Here is a 15,716-nt window from a genome sequence, read left to right as displayed (position 1 = left end):
CTGCAGGATTTAGAAACACCCGCCTCATATGCCCAAGCTCTGAAACGAGTCTTTTCGATGTGGGACTATTGGGCCTCACACCTTTTCCACCATCGGACAAGAGCCGTCCTCGGCTCTGATACCAAATGTCACGCCTCCGCCTGCGCGAGGCACGTGAGGCACCTAGTACCCATGTGGGGTCCACATGAGAGGGGAAACATAGGGCTTGGGGTTTTCCTGCCAGATATTGTTCGGTTCCGGGGCTTTACGCAAGCGTTCTTCACTCCTCCACAGTTTTATTTTTCTCCTAAAATGCATCTGCAGGATTTGGAGACACCCGCCTTACATTCTCAGGCTTTAGAGCGAGTTTTTCCAATGTGGGACTATTGGTCCTCACAGGCACCCTTTCTGCAATTGATGCATTGGAAAGAAAAAATTTTGCGGCCGGCAAGATGATAAGCACTTCTTGGAATTTGCTAATTCTTCCACAACTTTTTTCCAATAAAAACCTCTAAAATATATTAAAAAATGGTGCTAGGAATAAATATGGATCTTCAAAGTATATCACTTTTGGGGAAGAACAATATTCATTTTTCTCTCTCGCCTTTCATAAAGTGAATCCAAATAAAAAATGAATGATTTACTGCCTCATCTGATATTTTTTCCTAGCGATGTTCATGCTATCTCTTAGAGCACAGAGTTATTTACATTATCAAACCTACGCCATTAATTAGAGTACTTGCAATACGTCATATAAACAAACTAAAGGAAAACCATTGATGGAAGTTCTCAGCTAATTGCGACTTCCGCAGGTGCATAACAATCTTTTACATATCAACCTCATGCTTCTGCAACCAATTGCATATGAGTAACATTTTTTATTGTAGTCCTGCAAATAATTACTTGGAGCCTTACAGTCAATAACAAAAGAATACGTAAAACTTGTTGGTTATCTTCGGTAGGGCATCTTATTGCCACAAAAAGGCCTCTTGCACAGAGCCTCAGGACAAGCTCAAATTACACAAATGGATGATGAGTAATCCTTTGAAAACTCGTCATAAACAAATCTCCTGCAACTTTCGCAGGACATCGAGGCTGCAAGTAGACGCTTCATCCTGCAGCTTTCTAGCATGGCGGCAGGTCCTTCGGAGGAGGTAAGATGGATTCTTCCGGTCCATTTCCATTCTCCACAACAAATGCCATCTTAAGCCCCCAGGTTGTATGCAGCTCTAGATGACAGTGCATGAACCAAACACCTGAAACAAGAAGCTACGTATAAGTCCACTTCATGCATGATGATGGACATAAAACAAGCTTAAGAGATCACTAGAAGTGATGGTGAAATTAAAGGATGCATGTCGATAATTTTTAAGTTAACCTGGATTGTCAGCTCTAAATCGGATTGCAGTCCAGCCTCCTGTAGGAACACCAACAGTGTTCCTTTCCGGTGGATCAACTAAGTTAAATTTCGCCGGCTCTTTCTCTGGGTCGAAGTTTCCGATCCCCCTCCCCACAACAAAGAAGTTGGAACCATGGAGGTGGAAAGGATGAGACTCGGCTGCGAGGAGGTTGGTGTCTTGCAGAACCAATTCAACCGTTGAATTGTAAGGAATCCTACTAAGCCTGGTGCCCAAGGATGTTCCGAGGTTCGCCGTGAGGGGTGCACCGGTATAATTGAACGCCGCCGCCGGCTTGTCGGGGAAGTCTGGCCTGAACACTCCCTTGATGTTGAAGTAATGTGCTTGGAGCAGCCCAATTTTGGGCATCACAAATGTGATGTTGTTCAAGGATGCAGTGAGCCGGGTTCCATTCAAGCAAGTTGGGCACCGGTCGATCCCCAGACTGGCTGTATAGAAGAGATGCCTGTCGATGTTAAGAGGCACTTTAGCAGGAAACTGGGGAGAATTTAGACTCTTGAGCTTGTCAAGGAAATCATTGACAAAAATGGTGTCATTCGGCGCAGGCAGTCGAGGAAGCATTGGGATCACAGTGGTTGGGACGCCTTTGTATTGAAGAATAGCTGTTGCAGTTCTGTTATCTACGGCAATCGGGGCGTCCATGAAGGGTCTAGCAGCCATGAAGTATCTTCCGGGGGTTTTGTCAGCCTTAACAAGAACATTGGTGGTCTGACCAGGTGCAATTACTATGGCGCTGGTGGTGAAAGGTTTGCAATAGACCGCATCAATCTCGACCACCGTCATGTTGTGACCGGCAATTGCAAAGAAGAGCTCGTCATTGAGAGCAGCGTTGACAATTCGAAGGAGGTAGGTCATACCCCATTCAACTTCCATTGCAAATGTATCTGAAACAAGAAGAGGAAGAAGAAATGAGATGCTATCAGCATCTCCTGGTCAAATTTGCACCACGATTCTATTATGTGTTATGATCTTCTAGGGAAAAACCAACTCTACTATGCGTCCTTAAACCATTCTTGCCAGGTTTTGAATAAAATCTTCAACCTACCCTTTCACCAGAGTATTTATAATTAATATAATAATTATATAGTTTGTCGCTTGAACAAGACAGAGATATGAAGCTAGTGCGCAGTGGGACCAAGGCTACTGAGCGTATGATCTTACGTTTCTCTGAGCATGGGAAGAGAGGTCCTGGTTTTCCATTAATCTTGTGAGCGTCCGACATGTTTGGAGGCAGCCCAAGCATGTTGCCTTGCTTCTCAACCTCTTCAACATCTGCGTGCCACCATTCTCCTGCACACCAGTATCAGAATTAGCTCGCTACGTAAAGAAGAACAAAGAGCTCACCAGCTATGCTGCAACTCCTAGCTGCATTCACCTAAAACCAGTTCCGTCTCTGCATGAGGTTGTGGGAATGGGTACGGAACTCCTTCCTTTGGCATGATCACGATTGCACCATAGACAGTGGCACGCAACCATAAGATATGAGCATGCCACCACAATGTTCCTCTCTGTCCGGTAACATTGAAATCGTAGGTGTAACTTCTACCACTCTGGATCGGGCATTGAGTAATGTATGCTGGACCGTCAGCCCATCCATTTCGGAATTGCTTCAATCCATGCCTACATCGACAAAAACCCCAGTTAACTTTTTAAGCAGAGTATGAGGCATTAGAATATCGATCCAAATGACACTACCAGTGGATGGAAATGTTATATTGTGCATGGTTTGTGACGTTGATGATGACTCTATCCCCTTCTCGGGCATAGACAGTTGGTCCGGGGAACCTCCCATTAACTGTAACTATTGGCTTAGCATGGCAGAGTCTGCTCACATTCTTCACTACAACCTGTTGCACAAAGAGAAGAAGCAGAAATTTTGAGAGAGTTTATTGCTGCAACTTCCCTTTTCTTTTGAGTTTTGATGGCGTTTACTGCTATAGCCAAGAAGGTACTCACATCAAACTGATACTTCTTTATGGCAGCCTCGGCGGATAGCGAGCCAAAAGTAAGAAACACCGCGAGCAAGAGAAAGGATACATAGAGGGCGAAGGCCATACTTTTGATTAAAAGTGAGTAGATCTGATTGTTGGTGAGACATGGGGTTGATTGGTTCTTATATATGTGGAAGGGGCTCGAGGCACCATCGGTTTGTTAAGAGAGAAGGTTGTTGGTGAGGTGAGCCAAATTTACGTTAGGAAATCCACTGGGTTGTATTCTGATGCTTGGAAGCAAGTGATGATGGAGACCATGAAGGAGGGAAGTGGTAGGAGGCCAAGGAAGCATGGGGCTAAAAACTATATGCTAATAGGTTTGAGAGTCATGTTAGGCCAAGAACTCAACAGAAATGGAACTATCGTTAAGACAAAGGAATAGTGAATGTTTCTGACTTTGTTTTAAAGAGGGAGAGAGGAGATGTGGAGAATACGGATGTATTTTTGGAGGTAGTATTTGAGTTGCTTCGAAGAGAAGTTCAGATTGTTGTAGTTCATTTGAGATTGTAGTTGACGCGTCACCGAAGAAGATTTCTTTATCCTTATTACAATTTTGTGCAGTCTGGAAAATTTATATGGATATGAGAAAGCCTTCTATGAGAGGGAAGAATGCTTATAGCTGATAAGCAATGGATGCATCAGTAATAGCATCTGAGTGGTTTAGTTAATTCTATAATCATCGAGTTTAATGTGAATATTAATTCTGTCCTCATCACGACCTTTGTTTTTAACCTCGATCTCCATCATAATCCAGATTTCAACCCAATTTCCAATCCGTTCTCAATGCAATTTTGACCTTAATCAAATTATTCGCACGAGCCTTTAACTATCACTTCATTGCCCACCTGATGCTAATCCCATTTTGATATTGACATTACCTTGAACTTCGTGTCAGCTCCCATTTACCTCAATCCTGATCTCAATTTCAATGATGGTGTTATTCTCAGATCCTGGAAGCGGAACAAATGGTTCAGGAAAATGTTCGGCTACTTCTAAATTTCACTTCCAACCATGCTTGATTGTTAAAATAGAACGTTAGAAATCCCATGAACAGGGCTAGTTCCTGTTTTTCTGAAAATGGTTTTGATTTCTTTTGCAATTCACATCCAAAAAGTTGGAGGCCATATGCATATGGTGGGTATACCTGATCAGCCTCCAAACCTACTTGTATACAATGAAGTAAGAGAAACTCTTCTCAACCTAGACATAGAGATAGCAAGTTACATGAATGCGCACCGGTACCAACCATAAGCTTCCATCTTAGGACCATTTGGCAATGATCACAGTTACAAGATCATTCTCTTTCAAGGGGGGCGAAAAGTTTGAAAATCAATTAGAAAAACCAAGAAATTAAAAAAACAGAATGGAAAACCTAGATTCTCAATTAAGAAAGAACAGGGGGAAAAAAAGAAACAACAAAAAATGTAGCTGTTTGATCAGTGCCTCCAACCTTCCACTCGTTTTTGCGACTTGCATCTCTTATTTGCTCATCTCAACTTCCTATCTTCTAATTCTCATGCACTTCTCGGGATGTTTTCAATTAGTCTTTTGCTTAGATGCTTTCTGTCACACTGTTTTTTTTAAGCCGAATCTTTTGCTAATCTGAAGTACACAAGACTATTAGAAGCCTTTTTCTAGTCTTTTCTTTAAAAAAGTTGGCTCACCAAGGGGCTTTTTTTTGTTGAGCTGTGGTAAATTATAAATCACACCAAAAGGAGCACAACATGTATCATTGAATCCAGATATTGCCCATCCTTTCTACCACCTTTCCTTTGGACTAGGGCTGCAAATGAACCAAGATGTTCAGCTTAACAATAAGCCCTTGAGTGTCTTTTTTTTTTTTTTGTGATAAGACAAGGTTTCAAGTGAGTTCACTTGATTATGGAGCTTATTAACAAATGAACCAGTCTAGCTCAAGTCGGACTTGAGTATCCTTGCATGGAAAACCAAGATGGGCAGCTTAGAACCTGGCGTGGCTTATTTTTACCCTTGAGCGCCGTGTTTTGTTTTATTATTCTTTTGTACAACTGAAGAATAATATTTTGACTGTAAGGGTTAGGTTAGAGCAGAGAGGCATGATGTATGCTGACTCTTTCAGAAAATCTGAGGCCAATATCTAGTCAAACAGCCATTCTGAATAGGCAGCAGGCTCTTTACAGCCCAAATTGGAGTCAGGATCCATGTGTGTTTTGCACCACATAAATATGTACATATCTCGATAGCCACAACATCATTTAATCATGGAGATGGATAGCTATTAAATTTAAGGATGATGCGGCATATATAACGTGCAACCTGATGTGATCCACCATGACATGTTCGATAGCCATAGATCTCTATGATTGGATATAATATGGTAGTCATCAAAGAGCGTAGAACTTTTTACGGTGCAAAAAGCATTTACAAAAAAAAAAAAAACGTTGAGATTTATTATCCAATTAAAACCAACCATCCCAACATTCCCAATGTATTAGATGTACGCCCAACTTACACAATCAACACAAATCTGCCACATGCTTGTAGAGAATTTACATCCTTGTAGACACCAGCTAAATTATTCTGGAGGTGAGGTCCGGAACTAGAAAATTAACATAGCAGGGAAAGGAGACATGACACAAGCAAATCGATCAAATATATTCTTTCATTTATTTGATCAAACAATCACGTACCACTTTATACAAATAAAATAATCGGAGTTTAAAAGAATTCAAATATCTACAACATCGTATTGAGTAGCTTCTGTTGTAGCTATCCACTACCATTTGAACTTCTCACAGTCAAAGCAGAAAACTTTCTGAAATGGGTCGGAGGAGACCTGAGCCAATCCCGGCCATTGATCCAAGACTTGGTTATGAAATGAGAAGCTTCACGCACTGAAAGCTGCCGAGACCATCCAACTCTACGTGAGAGGTCCGAGCCGGGACCGTAGCACCTGTACTGCCCGTAGAACGCCGTCCTGTGACAAAATTATGATTACAGTGTCAAAGGAGTCACAAGAAAAAGATCCCTCCACCCCCACAATAAACACACGCACGAAAAAAAAAGAGAGGCTCATAATATATAATATAAGACGTGAGTAACCTAATATGGTTTGACTACGAAGGAAGGAACTCGATGGGACTGCAGTTCAATTACCTCTGCTTGTTGGGATCACCCCAGTCATTCCAACCCTGAGCTGCCACCGAATCGGTCATGTAGGTGAGCGCAAACACCACCCGGGAATAAGCTCCCCAGGGTCGTCCCAAAACCGTAGTTCCAACTCCCACGCCTGTCACCTTGCAACCAACGAAGCTATAGCCTGTATTCTCTGATGGACTGTCCCTTCTCTGTGCAGTGATGGCTCCACCGTTCTTTGAGACTGAGTGCAGATGGCATTTCTAGAGCCAAAACAAATAAGAAAATTGTTTGGGCTCTAAGAACTGTATCATGAGTAGATAGATAGGTGGATGTGAGTCATGAAAAAAGACGTACTTCAAAGAGGGCTTGGCCGTTGCCGCAGATGAAATCGGTGGCTCCTTCAATGTAGCAGTTCCTGTAGTAGTGCCTGCCAGTATCGTCAAGGAGTGTGTCTTGAAAAGAAAAGAACCTGCAGCCGTAGAAGGCTACCCTGTCCCCGGCCACTCTTAGTGCGATGGCTTGGCCGCTTGAACCAAATGTGTTCTGCAGGAAGGAAATGTGGGAAAAAAAATAGGTTAGTATCTCTCTCTCAAGAGCTTGCCTTTGAAGAAGCTACAAGATTCAAATCCTGTTATGATGCACTGCTATTGGAAAACTTAGACAAAGTGTAATATGGTTGAAAGATATAAATTAATGTTGATTATGTTGCATTCTAGGGGAGAAGACTTGATCAAATATATTCATTTTATCAACGCATAGGTTCGGCTTGCCCTCCCTTTTTTATAACAAAAAAAAAAAAAAACTTAAAGGAAGCCCCAAAGGGGACTGACTCATAAATCACCAAATTATTAGAGAGAACTTTCCCAGATTTCGTACATAACTTCCCTATTTTAGACTATTTTTTATCTTATCGCCCCATCCTTCTAAAGAATATTTTGACTAGAAATAACAATTCAACTTAGGATCTATTTGAATAATTCTACAAGATTAAGCTGAAAATCTTATAAGAATTAAGCCTCTTAGCCCATCTAACTTGCATTTTCTCAAGTCCACTCAAAATTCTAGTCTTTAGGCTGCAGTAAGGAATAAACAAAATCTATTCGCATAAGATTTGGAATGGATGGTGTTTAGTTGATACCTAGCCAAGCTTAAATGGATGGCCCAATCCATGAATCCTACAGAAATTTCAGCCTAATTTTGTAGAAATATCCGAACATGCCTTTAAATATATTCTTTCCATCGGTTGCTCGGCTTAGAGACTTATTCTCCAAGACAACTGGATCTATTTTATTGGATGCTTCTTTTTTCCTTTTTTGTTTCTTTTTTGGAGAATATATGCTGGCATCGATAGTGATATACCTGAATTGTAAGGTATCTTCCAACAAAATCTGAAGCCAAGACCGAAACAGTTGGAGACTCCACTGTGTTCCAACCTTCATTCCATGTTATGATGGTTGATTTTGCTTTTGTGCCACTTAATGTTATGAAGGGCTTATCAGCTGGAACAACTATCTTCTCCCTGCAAGCGTTAGGAATTTCCAGCATCAGAGAAATTAATTTGCGTGAAATCGAAATCTTTCGAAGAAAAAACATGGATAGAGAAGATCATATAATTCCGGTCCAATATTGCTAAATGGCTCATATTAGCATGATAAGATCGCCAACTTTAGAATTGCACCATAAATGTCTTTAACAACATGACACTCAGAATCACTTGAAGGACATGGAGAACCTGATAGTTCTAGCCAATGACCTCTTATAGAGGGAGAAAGGTACCCATTCCTTTGGAGAAGCCCCCATTGGTGAATCAAGTAAGAGGAAAACTTAAAAGACCTGTTTGGGTAATGCGACATGATTGGACTGAACTTCATGCTAGGGTTATGAATTGAGCAACCTATTTAAGCACGGCTCATATCAACCCAACACCTTCTTAGCCTGAATAAAAAAAAACCTCCATGAGTTTTTTTTAGTTCCTTTAGACCAACAGGCCCTTATGCTGAGATTTAGGATGGGACTTGGACAAGCTCTTAAGATATGCAGGCTGGACAGGCCAACAGGCAGCCTCTAAACAAAAATTTAATACCTAGTATTTATGTGGTTGCTGTTTTGCAATTTGCATTACAATACCTAGCATTTAATGCTAACCTTTTACAAAATTAAGGCAATATTTTATACACACTTACATATTTCTATACACAATTAATTTGTTTTAAAATAATTATATTTACTGTGTACAAGATGAAAAAGTAAATATAAACTGGTTATGGCCTTACGAGAAAATAAAAAAAAATAGAATAAAATGATCATCAAAATTAAGTGGCGGGAGTAAAAGGTTCAGTCATTAGAGACAAGATACAATATGGTGGTTGACCGGGGGTAGATCTCAGGTGCAAAAGAGGTGAGGTTCTCTATGAAAATGCTCTACTCTTTTCCGAAAGTTAAATTTTTTCAATTGACATATCACAAACAAAATTCTAGTTTTCAAAAGCCTGCAAAATAAAGAGTTGTCAAAAAAATCTACATTTGGACATCAGGAAGTATCAATCTAGATTGGAACAAGATAAATCGATCGGGTCACGTTCAAAGTATGGATCCAAAGCTAACACCAATTAGAGATAAACAATGCAAGCTGATCAGAGACAGAGAGAACCTATAGATCCCGGGTTTGATCCTGATGAAGATTGGGTCAGTGTTTCTCGAAGGTACAGCATCGATGGCATCTTGAATCTTCGTAAAGTCTCCTTTTCCGGATTGATCAACTCTTATGACAATAGCGGAGGACCAATCCTGCGACCCTGCAGAAGAGGAAGCCATGGAACAAGAAGCCAACAGGGCCAAGGCAAGAAAGAAGGCATGACAAAAAGGCCTCATTTTTCCAAGAAGACATGCCTTTGCAGCTGAAGCACCTGTGATTATTTAAGGACAGCTCGACAAGCAAATAAGCCGTTATCTTAGATACAAAGCACTATAAGGAGTCATCTGCACGTAGTCTGCTGGCGTATTTATGGGGCTCTAAGTGAAACGTCGGCTTGCTTGAAGCTGGAAAGAAAGATATTGGGAGCTTTATATCGTAATTCATTAATATTTTTCTTAGAGATAGATGATCGGGATCTCAGCTGAGATGAAAACCTTGAATTGTGACAGACACCATGAAATCGATCTATGTTTAATTTTAAACTTATAGTTCCACGGAATTACTAATGGCGGCTCTTTTTTTCCATTTCAAGTTACTCGGTGTCAGCTGTTGACCAATCCGGAGGCGGAAGCCATGGGACAAATGCCTCTACTCTTCAAGCAAGACGTAGAAAACTTGTTGGCTTCCCCTGATGATTTCTTGATTCCTGTGCTTGCTTTCCGTCGAAATGCTCTCCTCCATAGACCGCAGATAACGAGAGCAAGGTAAGTGAGGCCTTCTTTCCAGAACCAGATGAAGGCTTGCAGATATTTTAAATTTTCTTAGCGGTTCACGTGTTTTCTAATACAACTGAAGCAGACGGAAAGGTCTCCATATGAGTTGCTTATGCGTACGTTAGATTCAGCTCGCAGCCAAGATTCAAAGAATAACGTATTGATTTCTTGGTTCGAAGAATAAAAATCAAGAACTTGGGCTTGACCGGAGATTGTTCTTGGATAACACTTGTTTCTTTATTAGAAGATACATCGTGTCAGCAATATATCATCTAAATAAGCAAATAAATCTAATAATTATAATTAATAAAAAATTTAAAAGAAATAATATATTTATGTATATTATTCAGCATCAAAATAAATCTATTATAGTACAAAAGAAATCTATGTTAGCACAAAATAAATCTATTCATTTAATAAATTTAAATCACAAAATTACAAATTCTACAGATCTACTAATATTAAATTAAAAATAAAAGTTAGAGGAAATAGCCTGATTGAAGGCAGGTCGAAGCGCGTAGACGCTGTCTCAAAGAAGTATTTGCCCCTATGTACGGATCTCCCGGCAATCCTCCTCAGAGATACAACGACCCTATATTTCTTTTTCGGTACGTCTCGAAAGAAACCAAATCGAATCCGATCGGACTTGCAGATCCAGCGAAGAACGAAATAAAAAGAATAAAATAAACAGAATAGAATTGCAAAAATAAAAATCAAAAGTGGCTAAGAGGAAGAACTTTTCTCCAGAATTTTTCAGGTATTTTTCTCTAATTTTTTCGTGTCCCGAAAGAGATAAAATCAAGGGGTATTTATAGAGGTGTTTAGAGGGGCTTTTTGATCTTTTTGAGGACGCGTCCGCGGTGATTTCGTGAATGCCCCAATAGGCGTTTTACGAAATTCAAACGCACATGCGGCCGAATCTTGGGCCGCGTGCGCATTTAAATTTTTCCAACAATCCCCCACAAAAATTTAAATAATTTTAAAATCAAAATAAAATGCTGGATATCTTATATTATGTAACAGGTGTAGGTACCTTTCGATTTGAACCTTCACTTAATGACAATTGATTGGATCAGTGGAGCCAAGGTGGTCTTAACCTTGAACCTCGGTCCATGGCTCAAAATAAATCAACAGCACACATAATATAACCCGATCTGGGTTTTAAGCGGGTTGCGCTAATATGGCCATGCGTAGGTATCTTTCATTTGCTTTTTAAGGAATCGCTTATTTTTCATAATCGCGGCCTCACGACTGCTCATATAGGTAAGTCTTAATAAGAAAGCTAGCAAGGAAGCTCCTGCCTCTTGGGTCTCGGATTCATTAAAAGTTATACAAACAAACTCATCCTACTGCTTGTTTTTATGAGCACTAGCGCCATAGGGATGAAGAAAACATAAAACAGTGTTCCTCTTAGTCACACTCTGGCTTGTTTCTACCTATTGAACCTTTTAAGGTTGGGTTCCCACCATGGTGATCTATCTTTATGGGCTAAGCCCCATCCCCTCGACGACTCTAGAACTACTGTTCTAGACAAACCTTTGTAAGCTGATCAGCTAAATTATTTTCTGATTTTACAAAACTCAAAGCAATAACGTTATTTTTTAATTTATATCTTAATGATTTATAACGCACTTTTAAGTGCCTGTTTATTTTTTACATTAGCATTTTCTTGGTTGCACTTATCTATTGCAGATTTACAGTCACAATGTAAGGAGATAGGTGGTAAAGGTGACTCATTTATAGGAATGTTTATTAGTAGATCTCTGAGCCACTCAGCCTTAGTGCTAGTGGTATCTAAAGCTATTAATTCAGACTCCATGGTACTCTTAGATATCAAGGTTTATTTGGTGGATTTTCAAGACACAGCAGCACCTCCTAGGAGAAAGATATATCCTGTGGTGGATTTAACATCTAAGGTATGGCTGATCCAGTTGGCATTACTATAGTCTTCCAGAACAGTAGAAAATCCACTAAAGTGCAAACCATAGAACTTAGTACCCTTAAGATACCTAAGGATCCTCTCTAATGCTATCCAGTGATTTTTATTTGGATTAACAGTATTTCTGCTAAGTCTATTTATAGCATATGCTATGTCTGGCCTGGTGTAATTTGTTAGGAATCCTAGTGAGCCTATAATTTGAGCATATAGGCCTTGAACGACAGGAGTTCTTAAGTTCTTATTAAGGTGTGCAGAGGGATCAAAAGGAGTAAAGACAGGCTGACAATCGGTATAATTAAATTTATTGAGAATCTTGTCAACATAATGACTTTGGGATAACTTAATACTATTTGTACTTCTAATTATTTTGGTATTTAAAATTAAGTCAGCTTGTTCTAAGTCTTTCATATCAAACTCATGACTTAAGAATTTCTTTACTTCATCAATTATCTGAAGATCTGTCCTAAAGATCAGTATATCATCTAAATAGAGGCACAAGATTACAAGTTTATTTCCAACTCTCTTATAGTATACACATTCATCTATACTATTGATTTCAAATTCAAATGTCAGTATGGTTTCATCAAATTTTAAGTGTCATTGCTTGGGTGCTTGTTTAAGACCATAGAGAGATCTGATTAATCTACATAATTTCTTTTCTTAGCCTGGGATTATAAATCCCTCTGACTGGTCCATATAAATTTTTTCATTTAAGTCTCCATATAGAAAAGTTGTTTTCACATCCATCTGATGAATCACTAATTTATGGATGAAGGATAATGCTATCATGACCCTAATAGTAGTAATCCTAGCTACAGGTGCATAGACATCAAAAAAATCTACCCCAGGTCTCTGTGTAAAACTCTTGGCAATCAATCTAGTCTTAAATTTATCTACAGAGCCATCAGGCCTAAGTTTCTTCTTAAAAATTCATTTGTACCATATAGTTTTACAACCAGAAGGAAGATCAGTCAGTTCTCAAGTATGATTTTGGATAATTGACTGCATCTCATTATCCACAGCTTCTTTCCAAAAGGGTGAATCCAAGGATTTTATTGCGTCCTCAAAAGTAGTTGGAGAGTCCTCTATAAGAAAGGTATAGAAGTCATCTTCAAAAGTTTTCTATACTCTGGATCTCTTACTCCTTCTAGGTTCTGCTTCTACTTCTATTTCTCTTGTCCTTATCCTACTAGAGTTACTAGCTATACCACTATCTACTCTAGTCCTAAGTGGAAAGGTGTCTTCAAAATATGTTGAATCTCTGACTTCTATAATAGTGTTGTTACTAATATCATTTTCTTCTAAAGTAATCACCAGAAATCTATTGGCATTACTATTGGCTGCATATCATATGAATATGGCATCCACTATTTTGGGCCCTATTTTCTTTCTCTTAAAATTAGGTATTTTCACTTTTGCCAAGCACCCCCACACTTTTAAATAGCTAAGATTAGGTTTTCTATATTTCTAAACTTCATATGGGGTTAGATTATTATTTTTGAAGGGAATACTATTGAGAATATAACAGGCTGAAACTAGAGCTTCCTCCACAAATTTTTTGGTACTTCTGAGCTTATAAGCATTGAGTTAGCCATGTCCATTAACGTCCTATTCTTTCTTTCTACTGCGCCATTTGATTGGGGAGAATAGGGAGCAGTCACTTCATGAATGATTCCATGATATTCACAAAATTGAGTTATCTCATTAGATATACATTCACCTCCCCGATCTGATCTAGGAATTTTAATTTTCTTTCCTGTTGGTTCTTAGCTTCGATCTTAAAAATCTTAAATTTGCTAAGTACCTCATCCTTGGTTTTAATTAGGTAAATGTAACAGAATTTAGACAGATCATCTATAAAGGTCACAAAGTATCTGTTACTTTCCCTAGAAGTTCTACCAGAGTCACAAACATCATTATGGATCAACTCTAATAGATTTGAATCCATATTAATAGATTTAAAAGGCTTCCTAGGAAGTTTGGCTTCTACACAAATTTCACATTTCTCATGATTTTTAAGATCACTTTTTGGTATTAAATTTAGGTTTATTAGTTTCTTAATTGTATTATAATTTACATGACCTAATCTACCATGCCAAATAGAAGGCGGTTCTATATTCATGATCAAAGGATTTTCATTTATTGAAGAAACTATTACATTCAACTTAAACAATCCTTCACTAAGGAATCCTTTTCCAATAAACATTATACCATGAGAAATTACAACTTTATTGGACTCAAAAATAAGACGATAGCCTTGCTGGACAAGCAACGAACCACTAATTAGGTTTCTTCTAACGACCGAAATATGTTGGATGCCGTGCAGGGACAGGACTTTTTCAGAAGTAAGCTTTAAGTCTACACGTCTCACTTCTAGCACACGCGCCTCTGAGTTGTTTGCCATAATCATAACTCCTCCACTTGAGACCTGGTAAGAAAAAAACTAGAAGCGATCCGAACAAATATGAATATCAGCTTCGGTATCAATCCACCAATCAAGTACTTGTAAAGTCATGTTAACTTCAGGATTGATGGAAACAGATCTGAAAACAGTCTCAAAGGAGCCAGCGCCAGAAGTCACTATGTTGACTTGAGCACTGTTGTATGTGGACCTTTCTTCTTAGATTGAAGAGGTGCAGTCTTCTTATAAAAGCACTAGAGTGCCAAATGGTTGGTCCGACCACATACATAACAGAAACAAACACCACCTTCCTCTTTCTTCTTCTCCTGCTTCTGGAATTGGATAAGTTTCCCATTGTGGTGGTTAGGATTTCTAGGGTTGTAGGGCTTCTTTTTGTAATGCTTTTTATTGAAGGATCGGTTCTGATTTTTTCTAGGTGGGGCCTTGTAATAACTCCATTTTTTTTTTATATAAAGAAGGATAGAATAGTCCTTAAAAATTGATACAAGGGGTAAAATTGGAAGGAATCAAAAGATAATGGCATAATTGTAGATACGTTGAAGTGACAAGGGCAAAATGAGAATTTTGGTATTTGATGTGACTTAATTAGGGGGTTTGGTTGGCTGAGACAGTGGAATTGAAACAGAGAAGGGAGGAGTCTCAGGGGAGGAAAAGAAAAGAAAGAAAAGAAGAAGAAGAGAAGGAAAAGAGAGAAGAAGAAGAAGAAGAAGAAGGAGAAAGAAGAAAGGGAAGTGTCAGTCTCCTTTCCCTCGATGCAAGGATCCAATCCTCCAAAGAGAAAAAGATAAATACCCATCCCTACCTAGTCTTCTAATGGATGTGGTCTAAAGAGGTTAGATAGGAGTGTTAGAAGTGGTTAAAAGAGAGGAAATCGGAATTCGACAAGGTTCTTCCGAGACTGCGGAAAATCTGTGTCGAAGTCCTAACTTTAGCGAATTGTTTCGGAGGTCAAACGGCCTCCGATAGCAATGCATTTATCTCTTTGGAATCCCCTATGAGTGTAGAATGTTAGGTAAAAAATTCATAAAATTTGGAGTTAGAAAAGTAGATCAAACCTGGGATGAAGTAACCGGCTGTCGGTTCGGGTTACTGTTCATCCGGTGGGAAAATAAGGAATTTCATGCCATAATAGGGTATTAAGCCTAGATTAGGCTAAGGGGGACCTTGTACTTATGTAAGGGAGTCCCTAATACACATAAATGGTGATTTAATTAATAGAAAAAAAAGAAAAGATTTAGAGAAGAGGGAGTTGGACTTCAACAAAGTTTTTCTGAGACTGCGGAAAAACTATGTCGAAGTCCCAAATTCGGTGAATTATTTCGGAGGTCAATCGGCCTCGATGATGATGTATCTTACTATTTTGGAAACCCCTATGAGTGTAGAACTTTGGGTATAAATTTCATGAAAATTGGAGTTGGTATGAGGTTCAAATCCGGGATGAA

The 15,716-nt window shown here is 39.1% G+C and overlaps 2 protein-coding genes across 2 annotated transcripts; both read right to left on the bottom strand.

Annotated features, from left to right (window-relative positions):
* Positions 1-877: 877 nt before the first annotated feature.
* LOC103712728 (laccase-11-like) lies at positions 878-3,478 on the bottom strand. The gene is made up of 6 exons (XM_039125600.3): positions 3,354-3,478; positions 3,093-3,244; positions 2,773-3,017; positions 2,559-2,687; positions 1,358-2,281; positions 878-1,235 (listed from the first exon to the last, which is right to left on the bottom strand). The coding sequence occupies exons 1-6, from the start codon at positions 3,450-3,452 to the stop codon at positions 1,105-1,107; spliced, it is 1,680 nt and encodes a 559-aa protein (XP_038981528.3). The 5' UTR covers positions 3,453-3,478; the 3' UTR covers positions 878-1,104.
* Positions 3,479-5,827: 2,349 nt separating this feature from the next.
* PE11 (pectinesterase 11) lies at positions 5,828-9,400 on the bottom strand. Its single transcript, XM_026806794.4, has 5 exons — positions 9,156-9,400; positions 7,865-8,024; positions 6,860-7,048; positions 6,524-6,765; positions 5,828-6,344 (listed from the first exon to the last, which is right to left on the bottom strand). The coding sequence occupies exons 1-5, from the start codon at positions 9,374-9,376 to the stop codon at positions 6,137-6,139; spliced, it is 1,020 nt and encodes a 339-aa protein (XP_026662595.4). The 5' UTR covers positions 9,377-9,400; the 3' UTR covers positions 5,828-6,136.
* Positions 9,401-15,716: the final 6,316 nt, after the last annotated feature.

Source organism: Phoenix dactylifera, chromosome 1 (assembly GCF_051530095.1).
Source record: "Phoenix dactylifera cultivar Ajwa chromosome 1, Ajwa_hap1_PhDact_Kaust_v1.1, whole genome shotgun sequence".
Classification (NCBI taxonomy): Eukaryota; Viridiplantae; Streptophyta; class Magnoliopsida; order Arecales; family Arecaceae; genus Phoenix; species Phoenix dactylifera.
This window is presented reverse-complemented; position numbering and strand designations above follow the sequence as displayed.